The sequence below is a fragment of the Rhinolophus ferrumequinum genome, chromosome 28 (assembly GCF_004115265.2).
Source record: "Rhinolophus ferrumequinum isolate MPI-CBG mRhiFer1 chromosome 28, mRhiFer1_v1.p, whole genome shotgun sequence".
Lineage (NCBI taxonomy): Eukaryota > Metazoa > Chordata > Mammalia > Chiroptera > Rhinolophidae > Rhinolophus > Rhinolophus ferrumequinum.
In genome coordinates, this window is record NC_046311.1 from 16,197,013 (window position 1) to 16,211,404 (window position 14,392).

Consider the following 14,392-nt stretch of genomic DNA (forward strand, 5'->3'; position numbering starts at 1 on the left):
TTAAGTAATATTGGAAAACAAGAGAAATAAATTCTATAACCCAAGCAGTTAGCTGGTTTGAGGACAGATATTATGTAATTACAGAAATTAACTGATCACACTTGTTGGGAGGGGTTTAGGAAGGGCTGCAGGTGAACAGTGATTTCTAAGCTAGAATACAAAGGTGAGTGGGAAGTACAGTGGTACCTCAGTTTTCGAACGTAATCCACAAGTTCTGAAATGTTCAAAAACAGCCGACAGCTAGGCCTCAGGGTCTTGCACTCAGCAGAAGCTGCGTGACATGTTCGACTTCTGAGTCGTTTTCAAAAACCGAAGCATTTACTTTTGGGTTTACGGCGTTCATAAACCAAAATGTTCGTCAACGGAGACATTCGAAAACCGAGGTACTACTGTACCTGGATGCAGGAGGAAGGAAGAGCAGCCCAGAAAAAGGGAAGGGGTCCTGTGGGGAGGATCTTGGCATGTCTGAGGACATGGGGACCCCAAGACTACGAGATAAGGGGCGTTTCATACAGTTGGTGTAGACGATTGTACGAGGATAGTATAAGGTGAAAGAGTATAAGGAGAGGGACATCATGACATTTGTGTCTTAGAAAGACCTTGTGTAGGCAGGACATAGAAAGGTCTGCAGTTGAGAAGAGCTTGTGATCTGGAGACAAGCTGGGGGCTATGGATAGAACATGGCCCTTGGGCTCGTGTGGAAAGGAATCGAGAGGAATGCAGGAATTGAAGGAAAAGGCAGAGTGAGAGACGGCTTCTGGGTTTCCACCTTGAAGAAGTGCAAGAAGACCTGGATGGAGAGCAGGTGTTGGTGTGGACGTGGTGAATTTCTGGTGCTTTGGCTGAATCCAGCAGGCTGCAGGGTGGAGATGAGAAGAGGGGAGACATGATCTCAGCAGGAGGGGCCTAGAAAAGACACGAATAGAGATGATTTGGGAATCTAATGTATTCAACATGCACCCTTTCCCAATCCCCCAGGGAAATTTATGGAATCTCCGGTAACAGCTCTATTGCTCCCCACTCCGAATGGCATGACTTTGCCATAAACCGGGGAGCAGAATATCATAAAATGATTCTTCCTGTTCGTTTTCTGGGTCGGCACAGCCTAAGTGCTGGAGTTATGAAAGGATAAGGATAAAAAATATTGAATAAAACATGAAGTACAAGGTTGATAAGCTAAAATTCATGCTATGAAAATAGAAATATAAAATTGTTGGGCCGACCGGGTGACTCAGGTAGTTGGAGCACTGTGCTCCTAACATCGAGGTCCCCGGTTCAATTCCCACAGGGGCCAGTGAGCTGCGCCCTCTACAGCTAAGATTGTGAACAATGGCTCTCCCTGGAGCGGGGTTGCCGTGAGCAGCCAGAGGTTGGCATGTGCTGCCGCACGGCTGCTGTGTACTGCCATGGGCTGCCAGGAGCGGCCGGTGGCCAGCGTGTGTGGCCAGCTGCCGGCGAGAGCTGCTGTGAACTGCTGTGAGTAGCCATCCCACTACTGGAGACCGACTGCCTCAGCTGGAGAGAACGCAAGGCTCGTGATACCAGCATGGGCCAGGGAGCTGTGTCCTACACAGGACTGAGAAACGACAGCTTGAACCGGAGTGCGGGCTGGGGTGGGGCAAGAGGGGGGTGGGGGGAGGCGGAAGAAAGGGGAAAAATTGTTATACAAGTTTATGTATCGCTCTGTTAGCATCGATAAAACAAAATGACTATGGATCCGCTTGAGTGTTGAGTTTCCTACCATGTTTCCCCGAAAATAAGACCTAACCGGAAAATAAACCCTAGCATGATTTTTCAGGATGACATCCCCGGACCATAAGCCCTAATGCGTCTTTTGAAGCAAAAATCAATATAAGACCCGGTCTTATTTTGGGGGAAACAGTATCTGTTACCCTCGATTTTAAACATGCAGTCAATTCAGTGAATTAAACAATGAATTCAAGCAATGATAGCTCATTGAGTGATGGTCTGTCATGGAACAGATGTGCATGGAACAGATGTGCACGTCTATCTCCTCTGTTAATTAGTGTGTTTTTGTGTCTTTTCCAGTAGAATGCCTTTACACAGGCAGGGATACGATAAAAATTGTATAACAACATCAGCATTTTGACCCTTTTCCAGTTTGATTTTGTTGTATTTACATATTGTTATCCAAGTCATTAACAAAATAAGTTATAAATTATTTCCCTGAATTACTTCTTAACTCAAGGACGTTGTCTTAATGTTGACAATATTGATTACAGGTGATTATGTTGTCATGACGATATATTTTGAACTAAGTAGAAGAATGGGATACTTCACTATTCAAACGTACATTCCCTGCATACTGACTGTGGTTTTATCCTGGGTGTCATTTTGGATCAAAAAAGATGCTACACCAGCAAGAACAGCATTAGGTGAGTTTCACAAAAACTCTGCCAGCACTTTGTGTAATTTTAATACAGACGTATTCATAAAAATACTCTCAGTGAAAAAGACTAAGTTCAAATGTAATTGACCTCATTCGAGGGCTACTTGAATGGTGCTTAGATCGTTTTAAGTAGCTAACTTAGATTGTTCTTTCTGACAGTAGCATTCCATGTGTGCCACTTAAATTAAGTTGGGGTTAAGAATTCAGAATAAATCAATTGCATCATCCGATATTATGCTCTAAGGATGATGTCATCGTAAGTCTGTAGTCACTTCCTGAAATGTGCCACACTCACAAGCCTCATTACATCGGTGTAAGGAGACAGAGCTGACCATGTACCTTGGAGGACAGAAGATGCTACATTGGTAAAATAGTCTCTTAATAAAAGAAGTTCTGCTTGTCTATCGAAACTTTACCAGCAAGAAAATGATTGTTTTTCTTTTCAGGTACAATGCACACACAAAAGCTCAAAGTCTTTTCTCCCGAAATATACAGCGGTGTTCCCCCCCAAAAAAAAAATCAGGAAAGAGGGAGCTGCCTCAATTTAAAAATCCTTGCAAAGTCTCTCATATTACATTGTACCTTTTCTGTTTGCTTGTTTTTTCCTCTAGCTCCCAAAGTCCTCTTAATAAAATATTAAATTTCAGTGGTTTTAGAATTGTGCAACATGTTTTATATCAGTTTTTCTTTATAATAGGAATTTTGCCTGACTTTCAATATTTTAATTTATGAGGACAGGTAATGTATAAGGCTGAATATACAGGGGTGTTCCCCCCCCCAAAAAAAAATCAGGAAAGAGGGAGTTGCCTCAATTTAAAAATCCTTGCAAAGTCTCTCATATTATATTGTACTTTTTCTGTTTGCTTGTTTTTTAAATTTTATTTTAACAATAAAATACTATTTGAGCAAGATAAATTAGCCTGTAATATCCTCTAACTGACTGCATACTTATAGAAAAGAATCCATGATAGAATTGGTAAGTCAGGAACTATTCTTGTGGTTATGACCACGCAATTACAAATGTCAGGTGTCATAGTGAGCATGGCTTTAAAATCAGTTTCAAAACATTCTAACATGTAGTTATGTTGGCACAACTTGAGATATGAGAGTCTTCCCTTGTGGCATTAAGAGGACAGAGATACTAGAAATATGCAATGCTGGCAGATAATAGATTTACAGTCCAGAACAGTGGAGGAATGTCATTTACACCAGGATATTTAATGGAGACGCCAGAAAGGCTAAGCCTGAGGATAAAAGGTACTCTAGACGTCCTCTAAAGAAAGCTTAAACCAAGCCATGACACAATCAAGAAGAACCTCCAGTAATTAACTATCATAAGAAAGCATTCAACATACTTTTTAAAAAAGATAACATAGTCCATACGCTTTACAATATCATCCACAATATTGAGTATACAATATTACTAGACATTTCTAAGAGGCAGGAAAATGTGACCTATGAACAAAAAAATGTCAACATAAAAAGACAACTCTGATGTTCAATCAGCAGGCATAGGCTTTCAAGCAGTTATAACAATGTTCAAAGATGTAAAGGAAAACAATCACAAAGCAGTATATAGATGATGTATTATAGAAATGTACTTTAAACCTATATAATTTTACCTACTAATGTCACCCAATGAATTTAATTAAAAAAGGAAAACAATCTAAATGAACAGATGTATAATCTCAGCATATAAGTATATTAAAAAAGAAAATTCCAGAATGAAACATATAATAGCTGAATTGAAAACTGTACTAAATAGGCTTAAGTGCAGATTGAAGATGGCAGAGAAAAAGGTTATGTATAATTGAAGACCATCACATAAAATTTGTCTAATCTGAAGAAGAGATAAAAGGATTTAAAAGAATGAACAAAGCCCATTGATTTGTGGGACAGTATGAAGACATGTAACATAACTATAATTTCGGTTCCAGCATGAGAAGAGAAAAAGAATGAGGTAAAAAAGTTTTGAAGAAATGAAGTAAAAATCCCCAAATTTAGTGAAAAATTCCTACCTACAGATTCTGTAGATTTTACATGGTCACCACATCTTTTAAAAAGTTAAATCCATATGTATTATAAATGGTTCTTTTTTTTCATAAAAATATGCCTGCCATCAGTGTAGACTTTTCAATATCTTTATCTTTACATGAAGTATCTTTACATGAAGTATCTTTACATGAAGTATCACAGCTTCCCACTTGAGAGTCTGTTCTCACTGTATTGATTAAAGAAACTGATTCCAAGAAGGTAAGTGACTTCACATGATCAAATGCCGAGATGGCCCAGAGCAAGGCTGAGAGCTTTGGCTTCCGGTCCAATATCCTTTATATCCAGCCAAGCTGGCCCCCTGGGCTGTACACTCATTCTCCACCTGGCCCTGGCTGGCCACCCTGAGCACTCGATAGGAGCTGTGACACTACAGCAAGCGTCCCATGGCATTCCCACGGAACCACAGAGATGGTGAGTGTTAATGTCCGTATTCCTGTGATGCTCAGGTCCATGTCACTAGCCTGCTTGTCCAGCAGTTCTAGAAGGTTCTGATTTCCCAGGAGTCACCGTGGGGAGAGTCCTCAAAGTGTTCCTTTTGACAATCATCCAATCACTTCACCTTCTTCATGTTTAGTCGCCTCCATTCCCTTTCCATGTGTTCTTCCTTTTAAACCATCCATCACATGCATCTCTTTTTTAAACCTTTCCCACAGTCTTTGATTAAATCTTTAGTGTTGACCCACGTACGAGTATATGAAATAGTCAAAGACCAATACAGAGTATGATTAGTTAACTAATTAATCAAAGAATCAATGCAGTCCATGCAAAGCATTCATTTAAATGCCTAACGTGTGAGGCACAGTGCTTGACGACAGGCCAGCAAAGATGAGCAAGGTACGGGTTTGCTCTTAAAGGTCACACGTCTATTCAGGGAGACAGCCATGCAAAGCCTGCAGACGTGATCGCTGCAAAAACAGGAGGTACACAGGAAGGAAGGGATGGGGCACATGTGCCCCTCAGAGAGGCTCATGCTTCGCCGGGGTCTTGAAGGAAGATGAAGCTTACAAATCGTGTAGGGAAGGAGAACTAAGAAAGGAAAATGATTTATCTGGCAAAAGAAACGTGTGAGATGCAGAACAGATGGGGTGTTATGGGGGGACAGCAAACAGTATCTTCATTTTAAAAAAGTTTAAAAGACAAAATGTCAAACAATAGGGAACTACTGACTAAATTGAAAGGTGCCAACCTAACTCAGGTATTTTAAGACTGCAGAGACTATAATAAAAACATTTATGGAAATGTGGTTTACAAAGCAGTGTGGACATTGAAGAGTAACGTCGCACTTACGCAGTGTGTAGACGGGGTCCCGTACAGGTGAGGCGTGGGGGGCGGTCCCGCGTGGCCGCGCTCACGCTCGGTCCCGCCCCTGCAGGCATCACCACCGTGCTGACCATGACCACGCTCAGCACCATAGCCCGGAACTCACTGCCCCGGGTGTCCTACGTCACCGCCATGGACCTCTTCGTGACCGTGTGCTTCTTATTTGTCTTTGCTGCTCTCATGGAGTACGCCACCCTCAACTACTATTCAAGTTGCAGAAAACCAACCACCACGAAGAAGAAAATCTCGGTGAGTTCCAGTAGCAAAGATTTTCTGGGAAGGTGGGAGGAGCATTCGACATAAAGGATCCTGATTCCTGAGGCTCGTAAGCCACATGAGAGAAATTGCTGATTCAAGACTTTAAGAAAACAAGACAGGCATTCAGAAGATATGAATGGGGCCCTCAAGTGTCCCCTCAGCTTCACCCCCCAGGACAGACATTAATGTCCTCTGGCCTTAAAGTTTGCTCTGAGCTAGGTGATCTGTGATGCAGCTTTTCCTAGCAGTTTTCTGCTTATGTTTTCTGCTTCTCTTGCAGCTATTACATCCAGATTCCTCAAGATGGATTCAGGAGCGAATAAGCTTACAGGCCCCCTCTGTACGTGTAACATCGCAGGTGCAATGTACTGCAAATTCGACCTAAGCTAAGATCGGAAGACATGTTATTGTTTATGCACTGAAAGATAATGACTCATGCCCATACTTTTCAAAATGCATTAACTTTTTTTTTCCATATCCATCTTAGACAATTTGGAAAATAAAGGGAAAAAATTAATCGTCATCTTTCTATGCAGGGATTAGTGCATAGCATACATATTTCCATTTTGTAACTCAAAAATATGTTATGAACAAGCCTGTCACAAATATTATTTTATAGGATCATTTTTTGGTTTCATCGTATGTTCACTCTTGGTTCAGTGGGCTCATCCACAATTTGCACTTTTATACATATTCTTATCACTGTGGGCTTCTGTGACTGTTTACCTATGACTGTTTACTTAGTACAAATGCTAAGTTTTATTTCAATACTATCAAATGGAATTCGTTTCATTTCAAAACAGCGAGCTATAAATGGAGCTCTCTTGATTACTGAATCGGGTTTGTAGTGTTTCGGCCATCAATGTTCCTTATGTGAAGAACTGTACTGGAACTTTCCGTGCCCCCAAAAGCCTTGCTGCTTCTTTGCCTGTGGTCCCCTCGGCCGCCCTTTAGATCTCTGGTGATCTGTCCCCACCCCTGCAGAACCTTCTGATGCCCATTGAGTCAGGACCACCCTCTGGGCATGCCCTGTTGCAAAGGCCAGGCTTCTCCTTGGCCTCCCGCACCAATAAGTTGACAAATGCAAGATTTGAAAACTGCACTGTACTTTTTCTGGCATTTGATTTGCAAAGATTGAACCCTCCTGTGTGGGGCGATGGGGTGGGACACGGGCCTGCCCCATTTGTCTAGGGGACAGAGGTAGCATGTGCCTATGGCTTTGGGTCACCTCTTGCTGCATTTCATGATTTTTGTGTCATTCCTCTTGCCTGCAGAACTACTCTCTCCTCGACGTGAGGCCGCCACCACCCACAATGGTCACTTTGAACAATTCCATGTACTGGCAGGAATTCGAAGAGACCTGTGTCTATGAGTGTCTGGACGGCAAAGACTGTCAGAGCTTCTTCTGCTGCTACGAAGAGTGCAAGTCGGGGTCCTGGAGAAAAGGGCGTATCCACATAGACGTCCTGGAACTGGACTCCTATTCCCGGGTCTTTTTCCCCACGTCCTTCCTGCTCTTCAACTTGGTCTATTGGGTTGGATACCTGTACCTTTAAATGTTGCCTGTGGTGATGAGTGACGTGTGCTAGGTCCCCCTCTTTACCTGTCACCCTCCCCAAAACCGTAGTCACCAGAGTAGCATGGGGGACACTGCTCAGTTAATGTGAAGTTACACGTCCCCTCTGAGCAATGCAGGAGTGTGTGGCAAATATTTCTATTGTATATTTTATACTCACCCACACGCGCGTGCACACCCACACACAAGTTAACTGAGTTGTAAAGAGACACTTGCTACTAATCCCTCACTGAGTCTGTCGCTTGATGATGTTTGTGAATGGTTTTTGGATACTGGAAGCAGCTGCCCATTAGCCTTGCAGAGAAGTCTGTACACACGCAAGCTGTCCCAGGCCCTGACCCCTTCTGAATCTTTCCTTCGCAGTCCTCGGCAGCACCAGTGCCCATGTGTATGGACTCCCGGCTGGCTGAGACACACTCATACTGACCTCAGGCCCGAGCTCCCGGGCAGCCTGAGTTCAAGTGCAGCTGCAGTGAGTTTCCACCCCGTTGCCTCTCTCTCTCTCTCTGGCCTCTTTTGCTCTGGCACCGTCGTCGTTAGCTAGCGTCCCGTTATCTAATAACCTCGCCCAGGTTTGGGAAGGGTGTATGTGTATATCCATAAGTTTCCGGTTGAGGAAAAAATACGATTTTCAAAATTTCATGTTGCTGAATTCAATTATGTTGATTATCTCATCAGTTTACTTTCTTCCAAATTACCAAGAGTCGGCAGTATTTGAACCTTGGGGTCTTTTACCTGAGTCGTGTTTTACTGGACGAGGTACAACCAGATTATGTGTCTTGCTGATGTTATGCTATCGTGGGTTCAGTGATTTTCCTCTTTCACAGGAACGTATACACCACTCATAGCCTTTGTCTTGAAAACGCTTTCAGAGCGTGAAAGAAATGTAGATAGAATTTTAAGAATTTCTTAGTGAATATTAACTTTCAAGATAAATCACTTTAGATGCAAAAACTGGGTAATGGCTATCATCAATGATATATTTTGATGAATAAAAATTATTTTATACTTTGAAATATGAATACATAGCAAAATCCCAAAGAAAACATCCTCTGAAATTATTAGTCTTTTGATATTTTTATAACATGAAACCAACTTGCTTTGTGATGTTACCCCGTTTCCCCGAAAATCAGACCTAGCAGGACCATCAGCTCTAATGCGTCTTTTGGAGCAAAACTTAATATAAGACCTCACATTATGTTGTATTATATTTATTATAAGACAGGTCTTATATTAATTTTTGCTCCCAGAGACACGTTAGAGCTGATGGTCCGGGGAGGTCTTATTTTCGGGGAAACACGGTAGCTCTTTCTTATGACAGCTTGCCAGTATGTACTTCACAAGGCTCTTCAGAAGCTTTCCACCACTGATAGGAAAAAAAGTCCTTCCAGTTCTGAAATGATGCTTAAGCATCATTAAAATTTGGGTACTAAAATTTTGGTACCAGAACCTGTTTCTCATCTTTCTCACCCAGAAAATTGAGGTGTTTTTGAAACAGCATTTTATTTTAATCATCTATTATACATACTCTTATTATTTACTCAGAAAAAAGTAAAACGTTATGCAGAGAAAACATGTAAAAGGGTTGATTTCACGCCATCTACTGGATGCAGACACAGAAGGGGTGGGAGTAGGAGAGGCCAGGAGGTGGCCAGTGGATGAGCCTGTTTACTTTGATGAGCATTGTTGTATATCAAATATATGGCTGTATGATCACCCCGCTGTCAAGGGCGGGGTCCACAGTGTGAACATTCAAGCCCACTGCTTTTCTCCCGGTCCTCTCCCTGGCTTTTCATTTGATAGCTGCTACATAGATCACAGGCCATTTGGCTTTTTAGCAAATTCAATTTTAAAAAGTAAAATTATGATCAGTATCTGCAGAGAAACAGGTCGAATGTAGTGGTTTAAATGACATTTATGCTCTGTTGGAGAATGTCCCCTTCTAGCAGCATAACCCACCCTCCCACCCTTGGCCGGGTGGGCAGCAGGCACCGTGACCAAGGAGAGCAGAGTTCGGAGCACCCAGGAACAGCGGCCTGAGGTCAGTCTTTTTCAAACACAATTTCCAGCTTTACGAGTTTATCATTTCTAACAATCTAAAGAATTTCAACCTGGTGCACCTTCCAAGTTCTAGAGGGAACTGAATTTTCCAGTGAAATTCTTCTTGGGATATAACTAACCTAAAAGCATTTTTAGAACATAGATTTGGTTCAATTCCACTTAAGTGTTGTTTATGGATGTCTCTTATTTCAAAGCCACTCATAGGTGGGTGCTGTTGGAAATTTTCATGAAATTATACACGTAGGACGGAAGTACCCACCCCCAGCCGCAGTGGTCCTGCTGGTTGTAGCACACCGGCTCACAGCTCTTTGTCCGGGAACGAGAACCTTCATCTCAAGAGAGACCAATAGATGTTCCCTCACAGAACAGAAAGCAGACTCAGGCACACAGGGCAGTTTGCACTCTGGTCTGACTAAAGACACTAGAGCATCCCCTGAGAGCTCGCCACGCCTGGTCCTGATGGGAGCTGTTCAGTCCAGAGTGTGTGCCCTCAGCAGGGTGGATTTCGGGCTTGCTCGGTGTGCCTGAGTTGTCTCTGGGGAGGAGGGAAGGAAGCGGGACAGTGTGTGAGGGAGCACATCATTCTAATCAAAGGACTTTCCTTCGCACGCCTGGTGAGTGTCCCACACAGACACATACCCTTCCAGCTCCCCCGGCTCGCTTTGCACGTAGAATCGGGAAATAATTGGTGGTTGTGTGGAAGCCTGGGGAAGTGGTCTGAGGGACTTGCATCCCAAAGGTGCTACCGTGTCCCTCACTTTCAGAAATAACTCTAAATCGAGGAGGTGACATTTCCACATTTTGACCAGGATTTCTCACTTCTGACCACTGTGACTGTCTTTCTCTTAAGCTGCCGCCGGCTGAGAGTGAGAGGAAACAAAAGGCATTTCACAGGAACATGATCAGAGCAAAATGCCTTCTCAGGGTCTAGGAAGTTTTAGTTTCTGCAGGTTCACACCACTGACCAGAAAATGGTCTCATATGCTGGACAAAGTAAAACGATGCAGACACAATTTAGTGTGAACCCAGCCAATAGTTCCCCCAGTTTACTCAACACATGCCTTAAAATAACATGGAAAGCTCCAATAATGCACATCTTGTAGATTTTCCACCTCCTGGGAACCTGTACACTTCCCGCCAGAATTTATCTTTTATGAGTGAATGGAGACAGGATTTCATTTCTTCACAGGCCAAACAGTCTTAATTGTCCATCAGACCAGTTAAGGACACAGTTTTTGTGGATTCTTCAAGTCAGGAAGTGCGGGTGCTCGAGGGCAAAGTGTTTTAAGGCTGGCTACACATGAGGAACTATTAACGTTGTCAATAAAACGCCAATCTAAAAGCCAGCGACAGTGCTTGCATGAGAGTCCCCACAGAACCTCCACGCCAAGTCTCTTCATCTGGCCATAGCTTGCTGCAGAAAAGGGTTTAGGCGGAGTTTTTTGCTGCTCTGCAAAATACCGCACTCTGGAAGCCAAGGGAGGTCATCGTTACTGCCATTCTGCATTGACAAGTACTTGCCACACGAGGAAGCACAGGGCACTCCTTACCTAAAGGGCTAGAAAACAAGACAAAACCTCTTCTTCCTTGATCATTTTTATCTCTGCTGCCAGTAACAAAACTCCGTGATTTCCTTTGCAGACTTGAGAATTATAACTGCTCTCCCATGATTACACTTATCACTATATCAGAGCATTTTTAATTATTTCCATGCTCTTTCAGTTAATTGTCAGAATGCTTTTTCTGAGAGTTTATAAACTACATACATATGAAATTTCATCCTCAATTTCTATTAAAAAGAGTTTGTGCATGACTTGAGATAAACATAATCAGATGTAAAAATGTACTGAAATATTTACTATCAGTTGGCTTCAGAGTGCTATCAATTTATAAATGTTCACAAAGGGGTCTGGAAATAACCAGACTGAACACTACATTGTAAATGTGAAATGCACAGTTTTCTGTCGAGCACCCTTCCAGTTGCCCCAAACTGAGGAAGTGTGTAATTTGGCCATGTTTGTTTTTCTCAGATTTGCCCGTAGGAAACAATCAGGTTCACACAAGTTAGCAGTAACTCCACATTATAGTCACATGCAAAGAACCAAAAAACTAACAGTTCTGTGTCAAGGACACACCCTTCTTGTATTGCTTGTTGACTTCACTTTTACTATAAAAATACATTTCTACCATTACAGGTAGAACACCTGTAGAACACCTACAGAGGTGCCCAAAAAATGTGTACACATTTTAAGAGACGAAAAAACTATTAAAATTGTAATACTCGATATATACCAATAACAGAAGGTGAATACAAGTCATGTGTATACAATTGCTGACACCCCTGGTATGTGCTGAGGTAACAGGATAACATAACTCAGCCATTCATATCTCTGGAAGAATAAAAACTTGGCTTTTTTTGGTAATGCTTGCTAGTTTTGAAGACTACAAATTAGGGCATTTCCACTTCCTTCAAAATTCAACTTAACATTTCCAAGATGTAAGCCTGGCCTGGTTCTATTAAGGTCAAAAGGGAGAATGTTTCCTTTCTCCCCCCACCCCCCAGAATATCCTCTAGTTAAATGCCGCTTTGGTTTGTAATGTCAATAAAACACCTTAATCTTATTACTTTGCTCACATAAAAAACACATTTTAGACCACTTTAAATCAGTGCTAAAAAAATTAGTTGAACAGTCACTAACAGGTTTTCAATGTTTTGAGTTAATCAAGTGGGTCAGAAATATTTTACAGGGACATGAGCTAGAAAATAATTAGGAAGAAAGTACACATGAGCACGCATACTCACGCACAGCACACACACGCACACACAAAACAAACACTGAATATAGCATCCAGACAATTGAGGGAACTAAATGTTTTGTTTGAATTATTCCGATTATCACCTACTTTCACCACTTCACTTTTTGCATTTGTAAACACAACACAAAGTTGCCCAGCCCATGGCCGGCTCCACAACGGGAGGCGACAATGGTCCCTGCAGGGGAGGGGGTCTCGTGTGTCTGCTGAGCAGTTCAAACTGGACAGATGGGACATTGCAGGCCAGATTGATCGCAGGTAATGAAACCCCTGGGACTGAGAAGGTGACTGCTGTATTTTCCTCTCTTCTAGTCATTTGGGGTTTCTAATTTGCCCCCTAGTGACTTTTTTCACTAAAGGATTCAAGTTCCCATTTTCCATTGAAAACTAGGAGTCCCAACTCACTGTGAGGCTGGTTTCCAGGAACAAAGGATGAGTGCTTTGATTTGGTTAGTATTTATTGCAAAAGGTTTTTATCATGTACTGTTTAACAGGAAGGATATTTGGGGGTCAGTTTTGTCATTGAGTGAAGGCCCCAAGCAGCACTTGTTATGTTTATGGGGAGATCAGACCACCCCAACCTCCATGTCACTGTGGCGGACCCAATCAATCCATCCACCAGTTGGCTAACTGCCCCATTGAGTCCACGCACTGGTTGGTGTGGGGTGGTCCCAGAAGCTAAAGAAGGGTAAAAAAAGGAAAAGGGAAAAAACTGCATTCTGAAGTGACTTTCACTATAATTAAGAGATAAGTAATGATAGAAAATTCATATAACTTGCTGACTCAGTTTTCAAATTGTGAGCTAGATATGACAGAATTTTAGAAGAAATAAACCATGCTGTGTCACCACCACCACCATCATCATCATCGATATCCTTTTCATGTTCCATACTTGTACTAAGCTATTGAGTCAACACAAAGGCTAGTGTTTTCCAAACTGGAATAAAATTAGGACTTAAATGATGGAGAAAATGGAAAAGTTTCATTTAGTTTAAATATAAAATACAGACCATAGTTCAACATTTGGCTTGCCTAAAAATTTCCCAGCAATCCTGTCTCCTCTGTCTCAATCAGAATTTGAAACTGTTCAAATGGAACACTCCACCTAATTTCAGTTTGTTGGTTACTTCTATTTTTGGTTTGGTTTGATTTTTACCTCACTTGGCTTTTTCCTTTTCAAGAAGATAACATTTGAATTAGCCAAGAACTATGTTGCCTAAAATGGACACATGTGTAGACATCACAGATTTCATTAGCCAAAAAGGACAATCAGTATACTTCTTACTATACAATTTGGGTTTAAGCTGTGATTCCCTCCCTCTAGTTTACCTTGGAATTTTTACTCCTGGATAGAAATAGACACAAGTACAATATATTGATGAAATTTGTAGTATTTACTATTATATTATCTCTGTTTAGAGCAACTCTATTAAAACATTTTAAAAGATACTTTCGACCATTCTTGACCTTCAAATTGACTAATTTTGTGCTACTGAATAATGTTTACATGTATATGTTTGTACAACCACCTATGTTTTTCTTTACAAGCAGCTCCTGGACTGAGCGAAAGGTTCATTCCTCAGGAGTACATTTTCTGTGGAAGATTCTAGAAGAGTAACAGTTTTCAGGGATTGGGCCTGGGTTGTCCTGTGAGGGGCCAGGGGCCATCTTGTGTTTACATGCAGCGATGTATGTATTTGTGTGTGTGTGAACAGCGGTAAAACTGGAACAACTTAACGTGTGTTACTCTACCCACCACCCCAAGCATAATGGAAAAAAGTAGAAAGGAACATTTTTCTAATGATACTATATTAGCTTATTAAGCCTTTGGTTAAGGAGGAATGACGGGGAGGGGGAGAGGGAAGGAGAAGGAGAGAGAGAGAAAAGGGGATTGAGAC

General features: G+C 41.9%; 1 protein-coding gene across 1 annotated transcript in view; it reads left to right on the forward strand.

Moving 5' to 3' along the window:
• The window catches only part of GABRG3 (gamma-aminobutyric acid type A receptor subunit gamma3), a 289,763-nt gene extending 281,546 nt beyond the window's left edge, over positions 1-8,217 (forward strand). The window contains exons 7-10 of the mRNA XM_033100212.1: positions 2,244-2,396; positions 5,838-6,034; positions 6,324-6,383; positions 7,318-8,217. Of these exons, the coding sequence (XP_032956103.1) occupies positions 2,244-2,396; positions 5,838-6,034; positions 6,324-6,383; positions 7,318-7,599 (692 nt within the window). The 3' untranslated portion in view covers positions 7,600-8,217. The remainder of the gene's footprint in view (positions 1-2,243; positions 2,397-5,837; positions 6,035-6,323; positions 6,384-7,317) is intronic.
• Positions 8,218-14,392: the final 6,175 nt, after the last annotated feature.